This window comes from Mustelus asterias, chromosome 9 (assembly GCF_964213995.1).
Source record: "Mustelus asterias chromosome 9, sMusAst1.hap1.1, whole genome shotgun sequence".
Classification (NCBI taxonomy): domain Eukaryota; kingdom Metazoa; phylum Chordata; class Chondrichthyes; order Carcharhiniformes; family Triakidae; genus Mustelus; species Mustelus asterias.
In genome coordinates, this window is record NC_135809.1 from 2,900,363 (window position 1) to 2,916,320 (window position 15,958).

Consider the following 15,958-nt stretch of genomic DNA (forward strand, 5'->3'; position numbering starts at 1 on the left):
CCGCAATCCCACCCAGGCCCTACCCCCACATATTTACCCGCTAATCCCTCTAACCTACACGTCCCAGGACTCTAAGGGGCAATTTTTAACCTGGCCAATCAACCTAACCCGCACATCTTTGGACTGTGGGAGGAAACCGGAGCACCCGGAGTAAACCCACGCAGACACGAGGAGAATGTGCAAACTCCACACAGACAGTGACCCGAGCCGGGAATCGAACCCAGGAGCTGTGAAGCAGCAGTGCTAACCACTGTGCTACCGTGCCGCCTAATAATTATTTGCGTGCCCAATATTTGTACTTCAGTGCCAAGATTCTAATGTTAATAAAGAAAGGTCAGTTCAGGACTTAGGTGCCCCATCTGTTTTATAATTGGTGGAAAAAGGTTAATCCAAACAGTAAATAGTGAGAATCCTGGTGGGAGGTTAGTTACTGTAGATGCGAACAATCTCAACTGATTGATAGAATATTGATGAAAGGGACACAAACGTTGGCATAAACTGGGTGATACACTCCAGACATAGTGCTGAAGTCCAGGGTCAACGATTAATTTGGTGTCCATGATGGGATATTCATCTACGTCAGGATATTAATTTTCATGATTTTAAACAGATCATTGCAGCGGTTTCTAATTATGGAGCAATGAGCAATTCTGATTGTAAATTTTTCAACGGTATGAGGCTGGAGTAAAAGTAACAGCCAAAGTCCAACATTAACAAAATTTGGAATTCACAATTATCACTTACTGAATGTGTCACGTTATAAAGGCTTTAAATAAAGCACTCACACAAAGACAACTATATCAAAAGCATTTTTTGGCACTAATATTAATTCAGATTACAATCATTTATTTCTTTCAAGTACTTTCATGTGGAAATCAATATTTTAATCAAAAACAAAAGTTCCATTTTGTTCTTACAATTTTAGCAGTAAAGCACTAGAATGGCATTTGCATTGATAATTAGTAACAACTTGACCTCTTGTCACAATACAAGATGATTAAGTGACATATCAAAAATAATTACTGACTATAAATCTGATATGTAACAGTCAAATATTAAATACAAGCAATCTTCTTCCAAGATACTTGAGCCACTTTTATAATTTAACGCTTTGCAGCAACAATTTCAGAACAAGCTTGCGAGCAAAAGTTACTTTTAAATTATCTTTTGAATTTAAGCTTACAGAGCTTTACATGCTTCTACAGTGTCCTACATCTGTCAGGCCCATTTATGAGGGTGAAGCACCCCAAGCTTATGATTGCTGCAAATGTTAAGTTTGAACTTATCCAGGAATCCATTCTATGGCTGGAAGGATTAGAACTGGATTCTTTCCGTTGTGTCACAGGCCTCAAAGTTTGTTTCCAATCTCATTACTAAAACCTTATGTCCCTTCCCCTAGATTTAGAATTCAGATTCTTGAGACTTTGCCAATAACAGTAGTGACTACTTCTCAGTTGCTGTCCCAATGGACCAAAATAAAGCTAACCTTCCTGGACTGCTGAAAGAATGCACAACAGAAATGGCAACACAGGAAGCAGCTGTCCAGCCCAAACAGGTAAGTTATATATATGTAACTTGCTCGCACATACACACTCTTCCTTTTTAATAATTACTCCAGTTCCCTTTCAAATTATATTGTGGTCACTGCCCGGAAGACAAGGCATTCCACCTGCCAATAACTAGGTTGCTTCCAGTTTTGTGAATTCAGTTTGTAACCTATCAAAATGAAACTATGCCATGTGCATGCAAGTTTCCACACAATCTACGGGAATCAGCCAAGTCGATCGGACACCCCTGCTTCCTGGGCTGTATTATGATGATGTGGAGATGCCGGCGTTGGACTGGGGTGAACACAGTAACACTTTTAACAACACCAGGTTAAAGTCCAACAGGTTTATTTGGTAGCAAATACCATTAGCTTTCAGAGCGCTGCTCCTTCGTCAGATGGAGTGGAAATGTGCTCTCAAACAGTGCACAGAGACACAAAATCAAGTTACAGAATACTGATTAGAACGCGAATCCCTACAACCAACCAGATCTTAAAGATACAGACAATGTGTTATATACAGACAAAGATACACATTGTCTGTATCTTTAAGATCTGGTTGGCTGTAGGGATTCGCATTCTAATCAGTATTCTGTAACTTGATTTTGTGTCTCTGTGCACTGTTTGAGAGCACATTTCCACTCCATCTGACGAAGGAGCAGCGCTCCGAAAGCTAATAGTATTTGCTACCAAATAAACCTGTTGGACTTTAACCTGGTGTTGTTAAAACTGTTACTGTATTATGATGTCAAACTTTCGATTTACCCCTGATGTTTGGTTTCTCACTTCAAATCTTGTTGCTACTGTTGTCTCCTTAACTCAGATCATTTTCTCTGCCTTTTATTTGAATTCCAATGAACAGTATCTTGTTCAAATTCTAGTTCCTTTTGTCCCTCTGACATTCCTGGGACCTCGCTTTTCATTCCCTGGTTTCTGTAAATAGCTGTTCTTTAGTTTTTGGGACTTATTTCTTTCCATTACTTCATTGTCCTGCTTCTGCCAGAGCTGTTTCGTTTCCAGCTGCTAAGCTCCAACTGCCTTGGGTCCAGTTAAAACTGAAGTCAAATGGTCTAACTGAAAGGTGGCCCCTCATTACTAAGCAACAGCTCAGTCTTTAAACTCTTGTTTACATTTCACATTGTAAACTCTCTAAGCACAATGCATAACAGTTTGAAATGAAACCAAAACCCCCATAAATGCAAACACCTTACTTTAACATGAATCTAACCAGTGTTACCATATTCTTGCACAGAAACACAAGATCTATACCTTATTTCTAATATCCAACAATACAAATTACTTCAAACTACCTCTGCTTCCTGACACCGGCCATTTTAATACATGCCGATAAGAACAGTCAGAGATTGGGATTTCAACACCATCAGGATCAAGCAGTCCTCTTAATCAGCATCCACATTTGCTGATCCACCACACAGTAGCTGTATTGTGCAATGTACAAGATGCACTGCAACAACAAACCTTCGACAGTATCTTCCAAACACAGCCTGTCTCATCTCAGAGGGCAGCAAACTGATTAGAACACCACTACCTGCAAGGTATCCTCGAAACCAATCCACATACCATCCTGCCTTGGAGTTATATCACAATCCCTCCATCGTCACCGGGTCAAAAACCTGAAACTCCCTAACAGCACTATGGGTCTATCTACACCTGACGAGCCAAGTGGTTGAGGAAGGGGGCTAAAATTCCACCCCCCCCCCCCCCCCCCGCCCCTCTGTCTCCCCACCCTCTGTCTCAAAGATTCTGGTGATCTTTGGTGCAATTAAATGCTCCATGTGCCAAAACGTTATTATTTTCCTGTTGTGTTTACCTGGAGTACTACATGAGTCACATGTAGAACAATAGAATATTAAAACACAGGAGATCCATTCTCTCTGTGCATCTCTACACAAGAGCAATTTAAAAGAAAGGCAATGAAGAATGGGCAACAAATTCTGGCATTGCCAGCAACGCTAACATCCTCCAAGAGGATAAGGAGAGGCGCAGAATCAGATGCACAAATCTCAAGTGTAAGAACACAAGTTGATAAAAAAGGGTCAGTGGTTTGGAGAAACAGAAACAGAAATAGAATCAGAATCATGGAGGCAACAATGCAGCTACACAAATTGAGGTAGGATGAAATTAGAACAACAGGTCCAGTTTTTGGAGAGTGAAATCCATGTTAAGGTCATGTAGAGATTGGTTCGAGATCGGGGTGAAGGCTTTTTACATTCAAATGGTAAGATATTCAATACAATGGTTCAAAATTATAACAGGTATTAACAAGGTAAAAGTTGAGGAAAATTAGTTCTACTGGTTAGTGAGTCGTTAATGATAAGCCATAAAGTATCAAAAAAGAAATAAGGAGAGCTTCTTTTATGCTGAAGGCTGTTGGAACATAGAATGTCATTCCACAATTTTATGGAATCTTGCAAGTGGGTTAATAGTTTATTTATTAACTTATAAGGGAAAGGCCTTAGAAACAGTTTGAAATGGATATTGCTTTCCAGACAGCAGCACTGGTATGATGGGCTGTGCGCTAAGATTTTACTGTTCTATAAAATAATATGGAAAAGAACAAAGACTGTTACTTTAAAATGGATTCTGCTCATATTGCTTCAGCTGAAGACTGCACTTTGTCCAACTACTCATGTGCATCTTCATGGGCAATTGCCCAATGCTTCAGCACCACACTGGAGTCACTCTGCTATTTATTTTCAGTAAAAACATACTTCTTTTAAATAAACAAACGATTTTTCTTCTTGGAATGGTGTCCTTTCTATTGGCTTAATATTTGTTGGGGCCTAGTTAAAACATTGGCTCTTACTACATCTAGCAACTTGTACTTCATCATGTTCATGTCCATTAAAAATAATGAAAATTCTTCCTAAATTAATTCAAATCCAAGTTTCTCATATGAAGTGGTTTTATCAAGTGTCACCAAACACTGTCCAAATATGTGCATTTTTGGTGCAGATTTACTGTTATGTGCAACAGGAACAAGTGTAGTAAATCTGCCTGCGAGCGTCATTTGGCTGATCAACTTTCTCAGAAACAGAACAGTGAATATCTCAAATATTACAACAAACAGAAAACCCCTTCACTCTAAATTTCATTAGTCTCGAAGCATTTCAACCAATTCTGGCTCAAACACAGCTGACCCCAAAATTAAAGTGCACACACGCAAACTCTCAGGATTGCATGTGTTACAGATAACTACCTGACATTTCTTGTTCGTTCCATCTTCCATATCCGACTGCGGCTCTTGTTCGTTCTCATCACTCTAAAAACAGTTAAGTGTGAGGTTAAAAGGCATGCAAACTCAAGATATTCACGCACTTGTTCATTTGCTCCATGACACTGATCATGGGTAGTTCAAGATTTGAAGCCCCTTTCATTCATTCATTGAAGGGATGTGGGCTACGCTGGTTAGGTCAGCATTCATTGTCAATCCCTAATTAATTGCCCTTTGAGGTGGTGGTCAAGAGCTGCCGCCTTGAACTGCTGCAGTCCATGTGGTGTATGCAGGTACACCCACAGTGCGGCTCGAGGGGGAGTTCCAGGAGTTTGAGTCAGTGACGGTGAAGGAATGGTGATATATTTCCAAGTCAAGGTGGTGAGTGGCTTGGAGGGGAACTTCCATGTGGTGGTACTCCCAGGTTATCTGCTGCCCTTCTTCCAGATTTTGGGGGGGGGGGGGGGGGGGCGGGGAGAGGAAAGAGAGAGAGAGAGAGAGAGAACCGGAGCACCCGGAGGAAACCCACGCAGACACGAGGAGAATGTGCAAACTCCACACAAACAGTGACCCAAGCCGGGAATCGAACCCAGGTCCCTGGCGCTGTGAAGCAGCACTGCTAATCACTGTGCTACCGTGCCGCCCAACTCAAAATGATCAATGAGAAGCTTTTTGCTCAGCTCATGACACTTGATAGCACTGTTGATGACCCTTCCATCACTTCAATGATGATCGAAAGTAGACTGATCGGGCAGTAATTGGCCAGGTTTGATTCGCACTGCTTGTTTACAAGATCTAGCTGAGAAATCTTCCACCTCACTGGGTCGATGCCAGGGTTGCACACTGTTGTACCTTCGGACAGTGTGTGGAAGTTTGGTGAGAGTAATTTTTAAATATCTTCTAAAAATCTAACATTGGTTGCAGTTGTGTTGATAATTTAACTGCAAGTATTGTTTAACTTGCAAGTCTTATCCAGAGGCCAAAGGAGAAGGAAAGAGGCCATCTACTGGCAACAGCTGAAAGGGTTAATCAATTAAAACTAGCTTGAACTGGTCTCTGCTGGACCTGGGCTCAGCTAATCCCTTTGTTCACAACACACATTAGACAAGGGTGGCTTTGAACCTGGGGGGGGGGGCAAGAAGGGGGGAGCCCGGCAAGATGAAGAGGGCGGTTCTCCTTTGCTTTTCTCACTTTTTCACCCTGTGGGAATTGGTTTCTGCTGCTCTCCATGGAGGTGGCAAGTTGTTGATGAGAATCTGGTGAGCATCCAGGAAGTGGTCAAGGTCTATTTTCCCAATGTTTAAAATAGGTCTGGACTCTGTGATAAATAGCTTTTTAAAACATTGACGAAAACAATTACATAATTAAAGTTCACAAGTATGGCAGGACAGATGCTGTGTCAAGACTGCAGCATGTGGGAGCGTATGGATACCAGTGTTATCCACGACAGGAACAGATTCTGCAGCTCAAGGACCTTGGGCTCAGTCACTGAGCTGCAGACACCATGACACGAAGGAGGGAGCGTGTTACCTGGACATTTTGTTTCAGGAGGCAGTCACACATTTAAGAATAGAACCTTCCGGTTTGGAAAGGGGACAGGGAGGTGTGACTGCAGCTAAAGGGGACCCAGAGGGCACTTAGCCACTCTTGCTCTTTTTACATTTTTGTAGAAATTTCAGGCAAAGGAAAATTTTAACGGAGAGGAAGGAAGGTGAGTGACTGAGGATTGGGGGGGGGGGGGGGGGGGGGGCAATTCCAGAGATTAGGGCTAGGACAGCATCAAGCACAACCATGAAGAGCGAGATGAAGTAAAACTGCAGTTTGTGGAGGCTATCGAATTTTGGAAGAGGCAAGTAATTTAAGACAAAGGCCAATTTTAAATTTGTTGAGTTCAAGGGTCAGGAGCTACGATAGGTTAGATCGAACAGTGATGTTTCTAAAATAGGATTTAGTTCACAAAACATCCTCCCCATTGTCCCTCCTGCTGAGTGCCGAATTGCATCCACTACCTTGTGGAGCATTTGAGGCATTTCTAGGTAATTGCAGAAGCGTGCATCTGGACTGCTGGAGCTGTCAGAAGCTCCACAACCTTTGAAAGACCGAGGCCTCCTCCTATCTCCAAGACATTGAAGAATTTGCACCATCAGAAACCAAACCTTCAGGATTAAAATATTTTGCTGTTTCTGCTTATATGAGTGACATAAACAAAAATATAGCAAGTGCCCAGTGGGCACAACAGTTCCCAACAACTCAATCCCACATACATACATTATGGATTATTTGCAATGACAGAGCCCCGGGGTAACGACTGGATCCAACGGCTCCAGACGTATTTTCCCCCAATGGACATGCAACACAATTTAAATAGCAGATTCTTGCTTCTTCCAACAGAAGGGGTCAATATCCAAATGCTAACTTAGCAGAAATTAGACTGATCTTCAGAGCATCAAGGTTGACCTGTTTTAACAACCTACTAAAGACACCACACTTACATCCTGTGTCCAATAAGAAACACCTGTCGATCTCCGTTTTTCCCTCGGCCGTCGACGATCTCTTATTGATGGTTTGTTTTGTGACTTATCATCCAATTTCTCTTCTCCATCTCGCTCATCCTCCCTTCTGTCCATTTCTAGTGAAGTAAAGAAAATAATCTTTTCCCCTTTCCACAAACAAGGAAACCACACTTGTCACCAGCTTTGCTCAAGCATCACCATCATTGCACAAGTTCTCCTTGTACAACTTTTAGCATGGGTACAGTGTCTATCTTTATACACAAACAGATACTCGCCCAACTAACTTCACTATTTTGTTTGTTGTTTCAAGGATGTGATAATTAACAAGCGGTTTCCTGCGCCATGTTTAACTTGAAAGCATAAGACTTGATAGAGGACTCCCAGAGCAACTCCCTCCAGACTGTCTACGACCATGGGACAGGAGAAACTCGGGTATGGTGATGGTGGTGTTTGGGGCATTAATGATTGATTCTGTCAGCATGATTGTATCAGGCTGTTGCTTCATTCGGCTGTGAGACTACACCCAATTTTGGCACGAGCCCCGAGGTGTTAGTGAGGAGAAGTTTGCAGGGTCAACGGGGTTGGGTTCGCCTCTGTCATTTCCGGTAACTAGGTTTCTTGTTAGACTTTACAGCTTTTGGAATAGCTTGCTAGGCTATTTCATTGCCATTTGTCCCATAGTGTCTGCACCAGCTCTCCAAATGAGCACTATGACTTAGTGCCATTCCTCTGCACATTGTTTCTATTCAAATTAATCATCTCATGCCCTCTGGAATGCCTCGATTGAACCTGCCTCCACCACACTTCCAGATTCCAGACCCAAACCACTTGCTGAGAGAAAAAGTTTTACTTGCATCACGTTTGCATTTTTTTGCTAATCACTTAAAATCTGTGCCCTCTCGTTCTTGATCCTTTTATGAGTGGGAACAGTTCTCCCTATCCACTCTGTCCAGTTCCCTCATGATTTTGAGCATCTTCATCAAATCTCCTCTTGGCCACCGCCTTGCCAAAGAGAACAGTCCCAACCTATCTTCATAACTGAAGTTCCTCACCCCTGGAACCATTCTTGTTAACCCCTTCTGCACTCCAAAGCATTCACATACTTCCTACAGTGTGGCACCCAGAACTGTATACAATACTCCATCTGAGATCTTAACTAGTGTATTATATCAGTTGAGCCCAACCTCTTTGCTCTTGTACTTAATGCCCCTATTAAACCCGTAATACTATATGATTTATTAACTGCTCTCTCCACCTGTCTTGCCACTTCCAATGATCTATGCACATATACATCCATGTCCCTCTGCTTCTGCATCCCTTAAAAGAATTTTACCCATTGTTTTATATCATCTGTTTTTTCTCTACCAAAATGCACCACCTTGAACTTCACCACTTTGAAGTTTATCTGCTACCCATCTGCCCACTCCACCAACTTGTCTGCGCCTTTTGAAGTTAAGTTTTCTGTCATGTATAAACTTAGAATTTGTCCCCTGTACACCACGATCTAACTCATTAAGGCACCCCGTGATATAGTTTCAAGTCAGGATGATGAGCGAGTTGTAGGGAAGCTTCCAGGTAGTGGTGTTCCTATGTATTTGTTGCCTTGTCCTTCTAGATGGGAACGACCGTGGGTTTGAAAGGTGCTGTCAAAGGAGCGCGAGTCATTGCAATGCATCTTGCAGATGGTACACATTGGTGCCACTGTGCTCGGTGGTTGAGGGAGTGAATCTTTAAGGTGATGAAAGGGCTTCCAACCAAGTGACTGCTTTGCCCTGGATGGTATCACGTTTCTTGAGTATTGTTGCAGTTGCACTCATCCATGCAAGTGGAGTTTCCCATCACACTGCTGACATGTACCTCGTAGATGAGCAGGTTTAAAGTTTTTTTAAAGTTTATTTATTAGTCACAAGTAGGGTTACATTAACACTGCAATGAATTTACTGTGAAAATCCCCTAGTCGCCGCACTCCGGTGCCTGTTCAGGTACACAGAGGGAGAATTTAGCATGGCCAATGCATCTAACCTGCACATCTTTGGACTGTGGGAGGAAACCGGAGCACCCGGAGGAAACCTACGCAGACACGGGGAGAATGTCCACACAGACAGTGACCCAAGCCGGGAATCGAATCTGGGTCCCTGACGCTTTGAGGCAGCAGTGCTAACCACTGTGCCATTCCTTTTGGAGTGTTAAGTGGGGAGTTACTTGCCACAGAAAGCTCAGCCTGACCTGCTCTCAGCCACACTATTAATAGGGCTACTCCAGTTCAGTTTCTGGTTAATGGCAACCTCCAGATGTTGATAGTGGGGGATTCAGCAATGGTAATGCCATGGGGAAGTGGTTAGATTATCTCTTTTTGGAGATGGTCAGTGCCTGGCATTTGCCAATTATCAGCCCAAGCCTGAATGTTGTCCATGTCTTGTTGCATATGGATTCAGACTGCTTCAGTAGCGAAGTCGCCGCAAATGGTGCTGAACACTGCAATCATCAGCAAACACTCCCACTTCTGACTTTATGATGGTATCAGTCATTGACGAAGCAGCTGAAAATGTTTGCTTCAGTATACTACTCTGAGGATCTCCTACAGCAACGTCCTGGAATGGAGATGAATCACCACAACCATTTTCCTTTGTGTTAAGTATGACTCCAACCACTAGAGGGTTTTCACCCCAATTCCCATTAATTCCAGTTGAGTTAGGCCTCCTTGATGCCCCATTCAGTCAAATGCTGCCTTGCTGTCAAGGGCATTCACTCTCATCACCTTGAGTTTTGTCCATTTTTGGACCAAGGCTGCAATGAGATTAAGAGCTGATTGGCCCTGGCAGAACCCAAACTGAGCACAGTAATCAGACTATGGCTGTGCAAGTGCCACTTCAGAGCACTCTCACCAACCTCTTCAATCATTTTGCTGATGACTGAATGCTGGAATTGGCTTCAGGAGCTGAATGTGTGTACTCCTGTTGGTATGCCATTTTATGTTGTGAACAACATGGTATGATGTTTCTGTCCTTTAAAAACAGAGTATCTTTGGACTCGAGGCGGACATGGCCATATGATAACCACGTTACAGATATACTGCAAAGCTCTGCTCCTTCAAGTCATTTCACTCTCTCTGCAAAGCGGTCAGCTGCAATGTCCACAGGTGGAAGAAATCCTACCCACGATTCTGCACAATCAAATAAATTTTCAAGACAGACCATTCAGCCCAGTGTGCTTGCACCAGCGTGTATCACACTGCAAATTGAGGGGAAACTGGTTCAAAGAAACCAAAATTCAGTTATGTGCCATCACTGTTGTAGGAAATGAATTAACAATGAAGAGATTAGCATTTGCAACACCCGGGTTTCAGTCTGCCTCAGGTGATAGCTCAGTTCACCTCAATCGGAAGTTCCATTTCCACTCCAGGATTTAAGCAGACAATTTGAGCTAATCTTTTAATGCAAGTGTTACTTCTTGAATGAGATATTAAACTACCTGCTTAAGTTAACGGAGCTTTCCCAGTGGGAAATAACCCATTGCCAACCAACCTTCAACTAAAGTTTACGCTGTGCACATTGGCAGCAGTTTGCCAGCATAGGAGTGACTGCATTTTGAAAGAAATACATTGATTGCAATGTTTTGGATGCAATCATGTTCCCTGTAAATGCAAGTTTTTTTTTTGCTTAAGAAAAAAAGTTTTCCAAGATGTAGAATTTTTTTTCAACACTGGAATTTTTATCTAAACAAACAGGATTTCAGTTTGGAAGTTGTGCATGTTGCATGTTTAATATACAATATACCCTCATATGTACATAAATATAAACAAATTTTAAAAATGGATAATCATTTGATTTTGAAGCACATTCAAGTGGAGAGAGGTTAGTAGAGAGTCACAGACTCATGCTTAGTTCTCACCAACAGACCTCAGAGGAACAATTGCAACATTACCTTTATCCACTTCTCCAGGACCTCGGGGGTACGCAGAGTAAGCAGACGTAATGCCGATCAGGCTGTTGGGTCGATTTAGTTGGGATGCAACATATGAACTATTGAGGGCAGAGATGGTGGCAGTTGAAGATGTTGTGGTACTTGGTCTGGTACGTTGATAAGGCTTCAAAATAAAAATTGGAAAAAAGCCATCATTAAAATTTGCATCAAAACATGTTTAATACTTAGTGACAGCATTAATGTCACAGGTTTTAAAAGGTTACTCTCTTTCAGAAAATTACTAATTATTCACCTTGGCACTTCCTTTGCATTTGTCAAATTATCTGCAACTTCCAAGCATTATAGCTATCTCAGTCTGGTGGTTTCCAGGGGAACTGGGCACTTAGCACAACTGGCAAAGTAGTAACTGCAGGTACACTGGAGGTGAACTCCGATGAAAGTTGGAGAACCTGCTACACCAGAGCAATTTAAATTGAAATGGAAAGTAACTCGGAAATTCCTTCATACTGACGGTGTCTGAAGGTTAACTGGATTGCGGTCTGTGGAGAATGAAAACCACTAAACTACAGTGTAAGCAATCTCTCTTTCATTTAGCATTCTTCATTATCATGGATAAGGTGCAAGAAGAATGGCTCTGTAAAACAACTTCAGCAGAGCTGTCAAGGATAACAGATGGGTCAAATCTAGGCCTCACCCATTTTCAACAGTTGGGGCCGAGGGCTCTTTCAACCAGTGAAATTGGACCAACTGGAGAGTCCAATTTCACTGGGTGGGATGAAATGCACAGATTACAGACAAATGGTTTACTCAGCTGTATTTAGAGAAATAAACACAACAGTGTCAGTTCATCACTAAGGGTTGGCATAGGAGTGTTCCATACATTAATGTGCTAAGTTGGAGTTTGGTGAGTGCGGGAGTTAGGTCGAGAGAGAGGAAGAAGGTGCTCCTTTCCTTTTCGATCTTTCCTCAGCCTCCTGCAGCTGGCTGTTACTCGGCTGCAGGGGAAGCCCATAAAACAGTCCGAGTTTGAAGAGGAAAAAGCCCATAAAGCAGCAGAGAGGGAGAGCCGGGAGTTTACAGAGTCCTGAAAGCAGATTTTAGAGTGTTAAAAAATTAAAATGATGGACCTCAAGAGCAGGAACTCAGGATTACTCAGAGTCACGTCCTCTTAAGCATAGGAATAGAAAGATTGAGCAGTGCAACGTATAGCTGGAGAAATGGAGTGCAAAGGATGGCTTTAGATTTCATTTTTGAGACAGGTGGGACAGACTACACCCGAACAGCACTGAGAATTCAATCCAGTGTCTGACTCCTCATTGGACTGGAAACTTACTGTTGCAGAAATCCTTAACACCTTGTGGGCGTTTTGCTGCTGTAAGGGTTTAAACCAGATTGGGAGTGGGGTGGGAACCCGAGGGGAAATTCAGAGTGGAGAGGCGAAAAAATAGAAGTGGAAAGTAGAGAAGTAATGATTGATCAGGAGGATATATCAGTGAATAGTACCAAGGTAAATAGAATACTTGGAGAGTTTGACAGAATTAAAGTAGGAATAGTCAGTCATTAGATGAGGTCAAAGTAAGAGAAAATAAAAAAGTCTAAATCAGAGTTTATGTTCTCATATGTGAATGCATGGAATGTGGTTAATAATGATGTGGAGATGCCAGCGTTGGAGTGGGGTGAACACAGTATATTTGTTAATGTATATATGTTAATGTGGTTAATAAGACAGGTAAACTAAGACACAGTTTGATAAATGGAAGTATGATATTATTGGTGAAAGAGAGAGACCAGACTTAAAAGAGGGTAGAATTGGTCAACAAATATTCCAAAGTACAAAGTGTTTCGGACAGACAGGAAAGACAGAAGCTGAGGGGTGACAGTGAGCAGCAGTATTGATTAAAGATGGCATTATAGTAAGGGAAAGAGAGGATGTTGCAGACGGATCAAGGACATTGACACATTGGTGGATGGCAGATGAAGTTCAATGCAGAAAAGTGAGGGGTGATTTACTTTGGCAGGAAGAATATAAAGAAACAATATAAAATAAAGGATAAAATTTTAAAGGAGGTGCAGGAACAAAGGGACCTTGGTGGAGATGTACATAAGTCATTGAAGATGTGACGGCATGTAGGAAGAACAGTTAATCAAGCATGTCGCATCTTGGGCTTTATTAATATGAGGATGATAATGTTGAACTTGTACAAGACACTCCTAACGGAGCCTCATCTGGAGTACTGCGTCCAGTTCTGGGCATCATACTTGAGGAGGAATGTGAATTGGAGTACAGAGCAGATTCACAAGAATGATTCCAGGGATAAAGAACTGTAGCTATGAGGACAGTTTGGAGAGGTTGGGATGCTTTCCTTGGAGAAAAGAAGGTCGAGAAGAGACTTGATAGAAATATTCAAGGTCCTGAGGAGAATGGACAAGGTAAATAGGAAGAAACAGTTCCCACACAGAGCATCAAGAACTAGAGGGCACAGATTCCAAATAGTCAAAAGGAGTAAAAGTGAAGGGAGGAAAACATCTTTCACCCAGAGGGTGGTTGGAGTTGGGAACCAACTTCCTGAGGGGATGGTGGAGGCAGCTTTGACCGAGGTATTCAAAAGGGAATTGGACTGCTATCGGAAAAGAAACAATAAGGCAAGAGAGTGGGACGAAGCAAAATGTTCTTTCAAAGAGCTAGTGATGTGATGAGTGACTGCCTTCTGCACTGTGAAGCATTTCAACATCTACCTGCTATCACAGAGATATTCTAATCACACAGAGGAAGGCATCAAGGCCTTCTTGATAATTTAGGGCAAGGCAGCTGAGCACACAAGTCTTAACAAGTTATTGTCAACATACTGCCCAAAGACAAAACATGTAGTTTTGGTTTTCAATGTTGGCATTACGTTGCGATTGCTGGCAATGTACTGAACAGCAACAAACCAATTAAAGTTACACTGTTCGGCATCAATGTCAATCAAGAGTGCGCTCTGTGTGCTTCGGGGTCCCTTCAAAAGAGCCATTCAGACAAAGTGCAGTTGGTCAATAAGAACTAAACAGATTCAGCAACTGGCAGTGCTCTATGAACAGTTTGTCATTGTCCACTAGCTTTTATTTTGTCTCATTTTATTTACGCGAGTGTCTTTTTCAGGACAGCAGTGTTTCCACTGATACCCATTGTGGAGGGGTTCTTGGCCGGGTTTTAATCGCTGCTAATGCCCAGAGTTGCTGGATAGAATTTGACTAAGTGAGAAAACAGGGACTATAAAAAAAAATGAGAAGAATGAACTTTCGACCAATTGAAGGCTTGTCCCAATTGTCAAATGGATGTTAATTGCTTTTGATTGTAGACAATGGGGGACATTAACTGGGGATATTAACTGGGGATTCACGTGTTGCTATTAAAAGGAACAGATTGAAACTTCAGTTGACAGATTTGGAGATGCATGTTTATAACGTGCATCTCTAAATAAACACTTGGCTCCAGTGCTAGGCTTTCTGGAATGGATTTGTCCTTTGCAGTCAAAGGTCGTCATGACATCAATGAGAATTCGATGAATTCAGCTTCAGTATAATGTGTTCAAAGATGACCAATCAGTCCCATGTGACCACAAAAAGAAGTTGCATGTTTGACACAAGTATTGTGGGTGCCGAAGAGATGCTTGCAATTCTTGACTTGTGAAGTCCACTTTCCCTGTTCGCAGTGCAACTCTGTTTCATCATAGGGGGTGTTGCCTTCGCTAATGAGACTGTGCCATATCGAAAGATGCTATGCGAGATTCTCTCATGTCTCAGGGACTATGTTGGCACCCTTCAGTGAGACCTTCAGCATGTCCTCGAGTGGTTTTTCAGGCCTCCAGGGGAACATTTTCCTTCAACGAGCTTACTTCCAGATAATTCTCCACCATCCAAGCTGTGAGCAAGCATGCTGTACCATAATGGACAGTCAGATTTTACTACTATCAGCCCTCATAAGAACATAAGAAATAGGAGCAGGAGTAGGCCATCTGGCCCTTCGAGCCTGCCCTGCCATTCAACAAGATCATGGCTGATCTGAAGCGAATCAGTTCCACTTACCCGCCTGCTCCCCATATCCCCTAATTCCCTTATCGATCAGAAAACTATCTACCCGTGATTTAAACATATTCAACGAGGAAGCCTCCACCACTTCAATGGGCAGAGAATTCCAGAGATTCACTACCCTCTGAGAGAAGAAGTTCCCCCTCAACTCTGTTCTGAACCGCCCCCCCCCCCTTATTTTGAGGCTGTGCCCTCTAGTTCTGGTTTCCCTTCTAAGTGGAAAGAATCTCTCCACCTCTACCCTATCCAGCCCCTTCATTATCTTATATGTCTCTATAAGATCACCCCCTCATCCTTCTAAACTCCAATGAGTACAGACCCAATCTGTTTAATCTCTCCTCATAAGCTACACCCCTCATCTCCGGTATCAACCTGGTGAACCTTCTCTGCACTCCCTCCAAGGCCAATATATCCTTTCGCAAATAAGGGGACCAAAACTGCACACAGTACTCCAGTTGCGGCCTCACCAGTGCCTTGTACAGTTGCAGCAAGACCTCCCTGCTTTTATATTCTATCCCCCTCGCGATAAAGGCCAACATTCCATTCGCCTTCTTGATCACCTGCTGCACCTGCAGACTGAGTTTTTGCGATTCGTGCACAAGGACCCCCAGGTCCCTCTGCACAGTCGCACGATGTAATTTTTCTCCATTTAAATAATACTCCAATTTACTA

General features: G+C 42.6%; 1 protein-coding gene across 20 annotated transcripts in view; it reads right to left on the bottom strand.

Annotated features, from left to right (window-relative positions):
• ppp1r12a (protein phosphatase 1, regulatory subunit 12A) overlaps positions 1-15,958 on the bottom strand; it is a 196,279-nt gene that overhangs the window by 21,942 nt on the left and 158,379 nt on the right. For all 20 annotated transcript variants that reach the window (XM_078219507.1, XM_078219500.1, XM_078219518.1 and 17 more), the window contains 3 exons: positions 11,219-11,381; positions 7,274-7,410; positions 4,767-4,829 (listed from right to left, as the gene is read on the bottom strand). In XM_078219507.1, the coding sequence (XP_078075633.1) occupies positions 4,767-4,829; positions 7,274-7,410; positions 11,219-11,381 (363 nt within the window). The remainder of the gene's footprint in view (positions 1-4,766; positions 4,830-7,273; positions 7,411-11,218; positions 11,382-15,958) is intronic.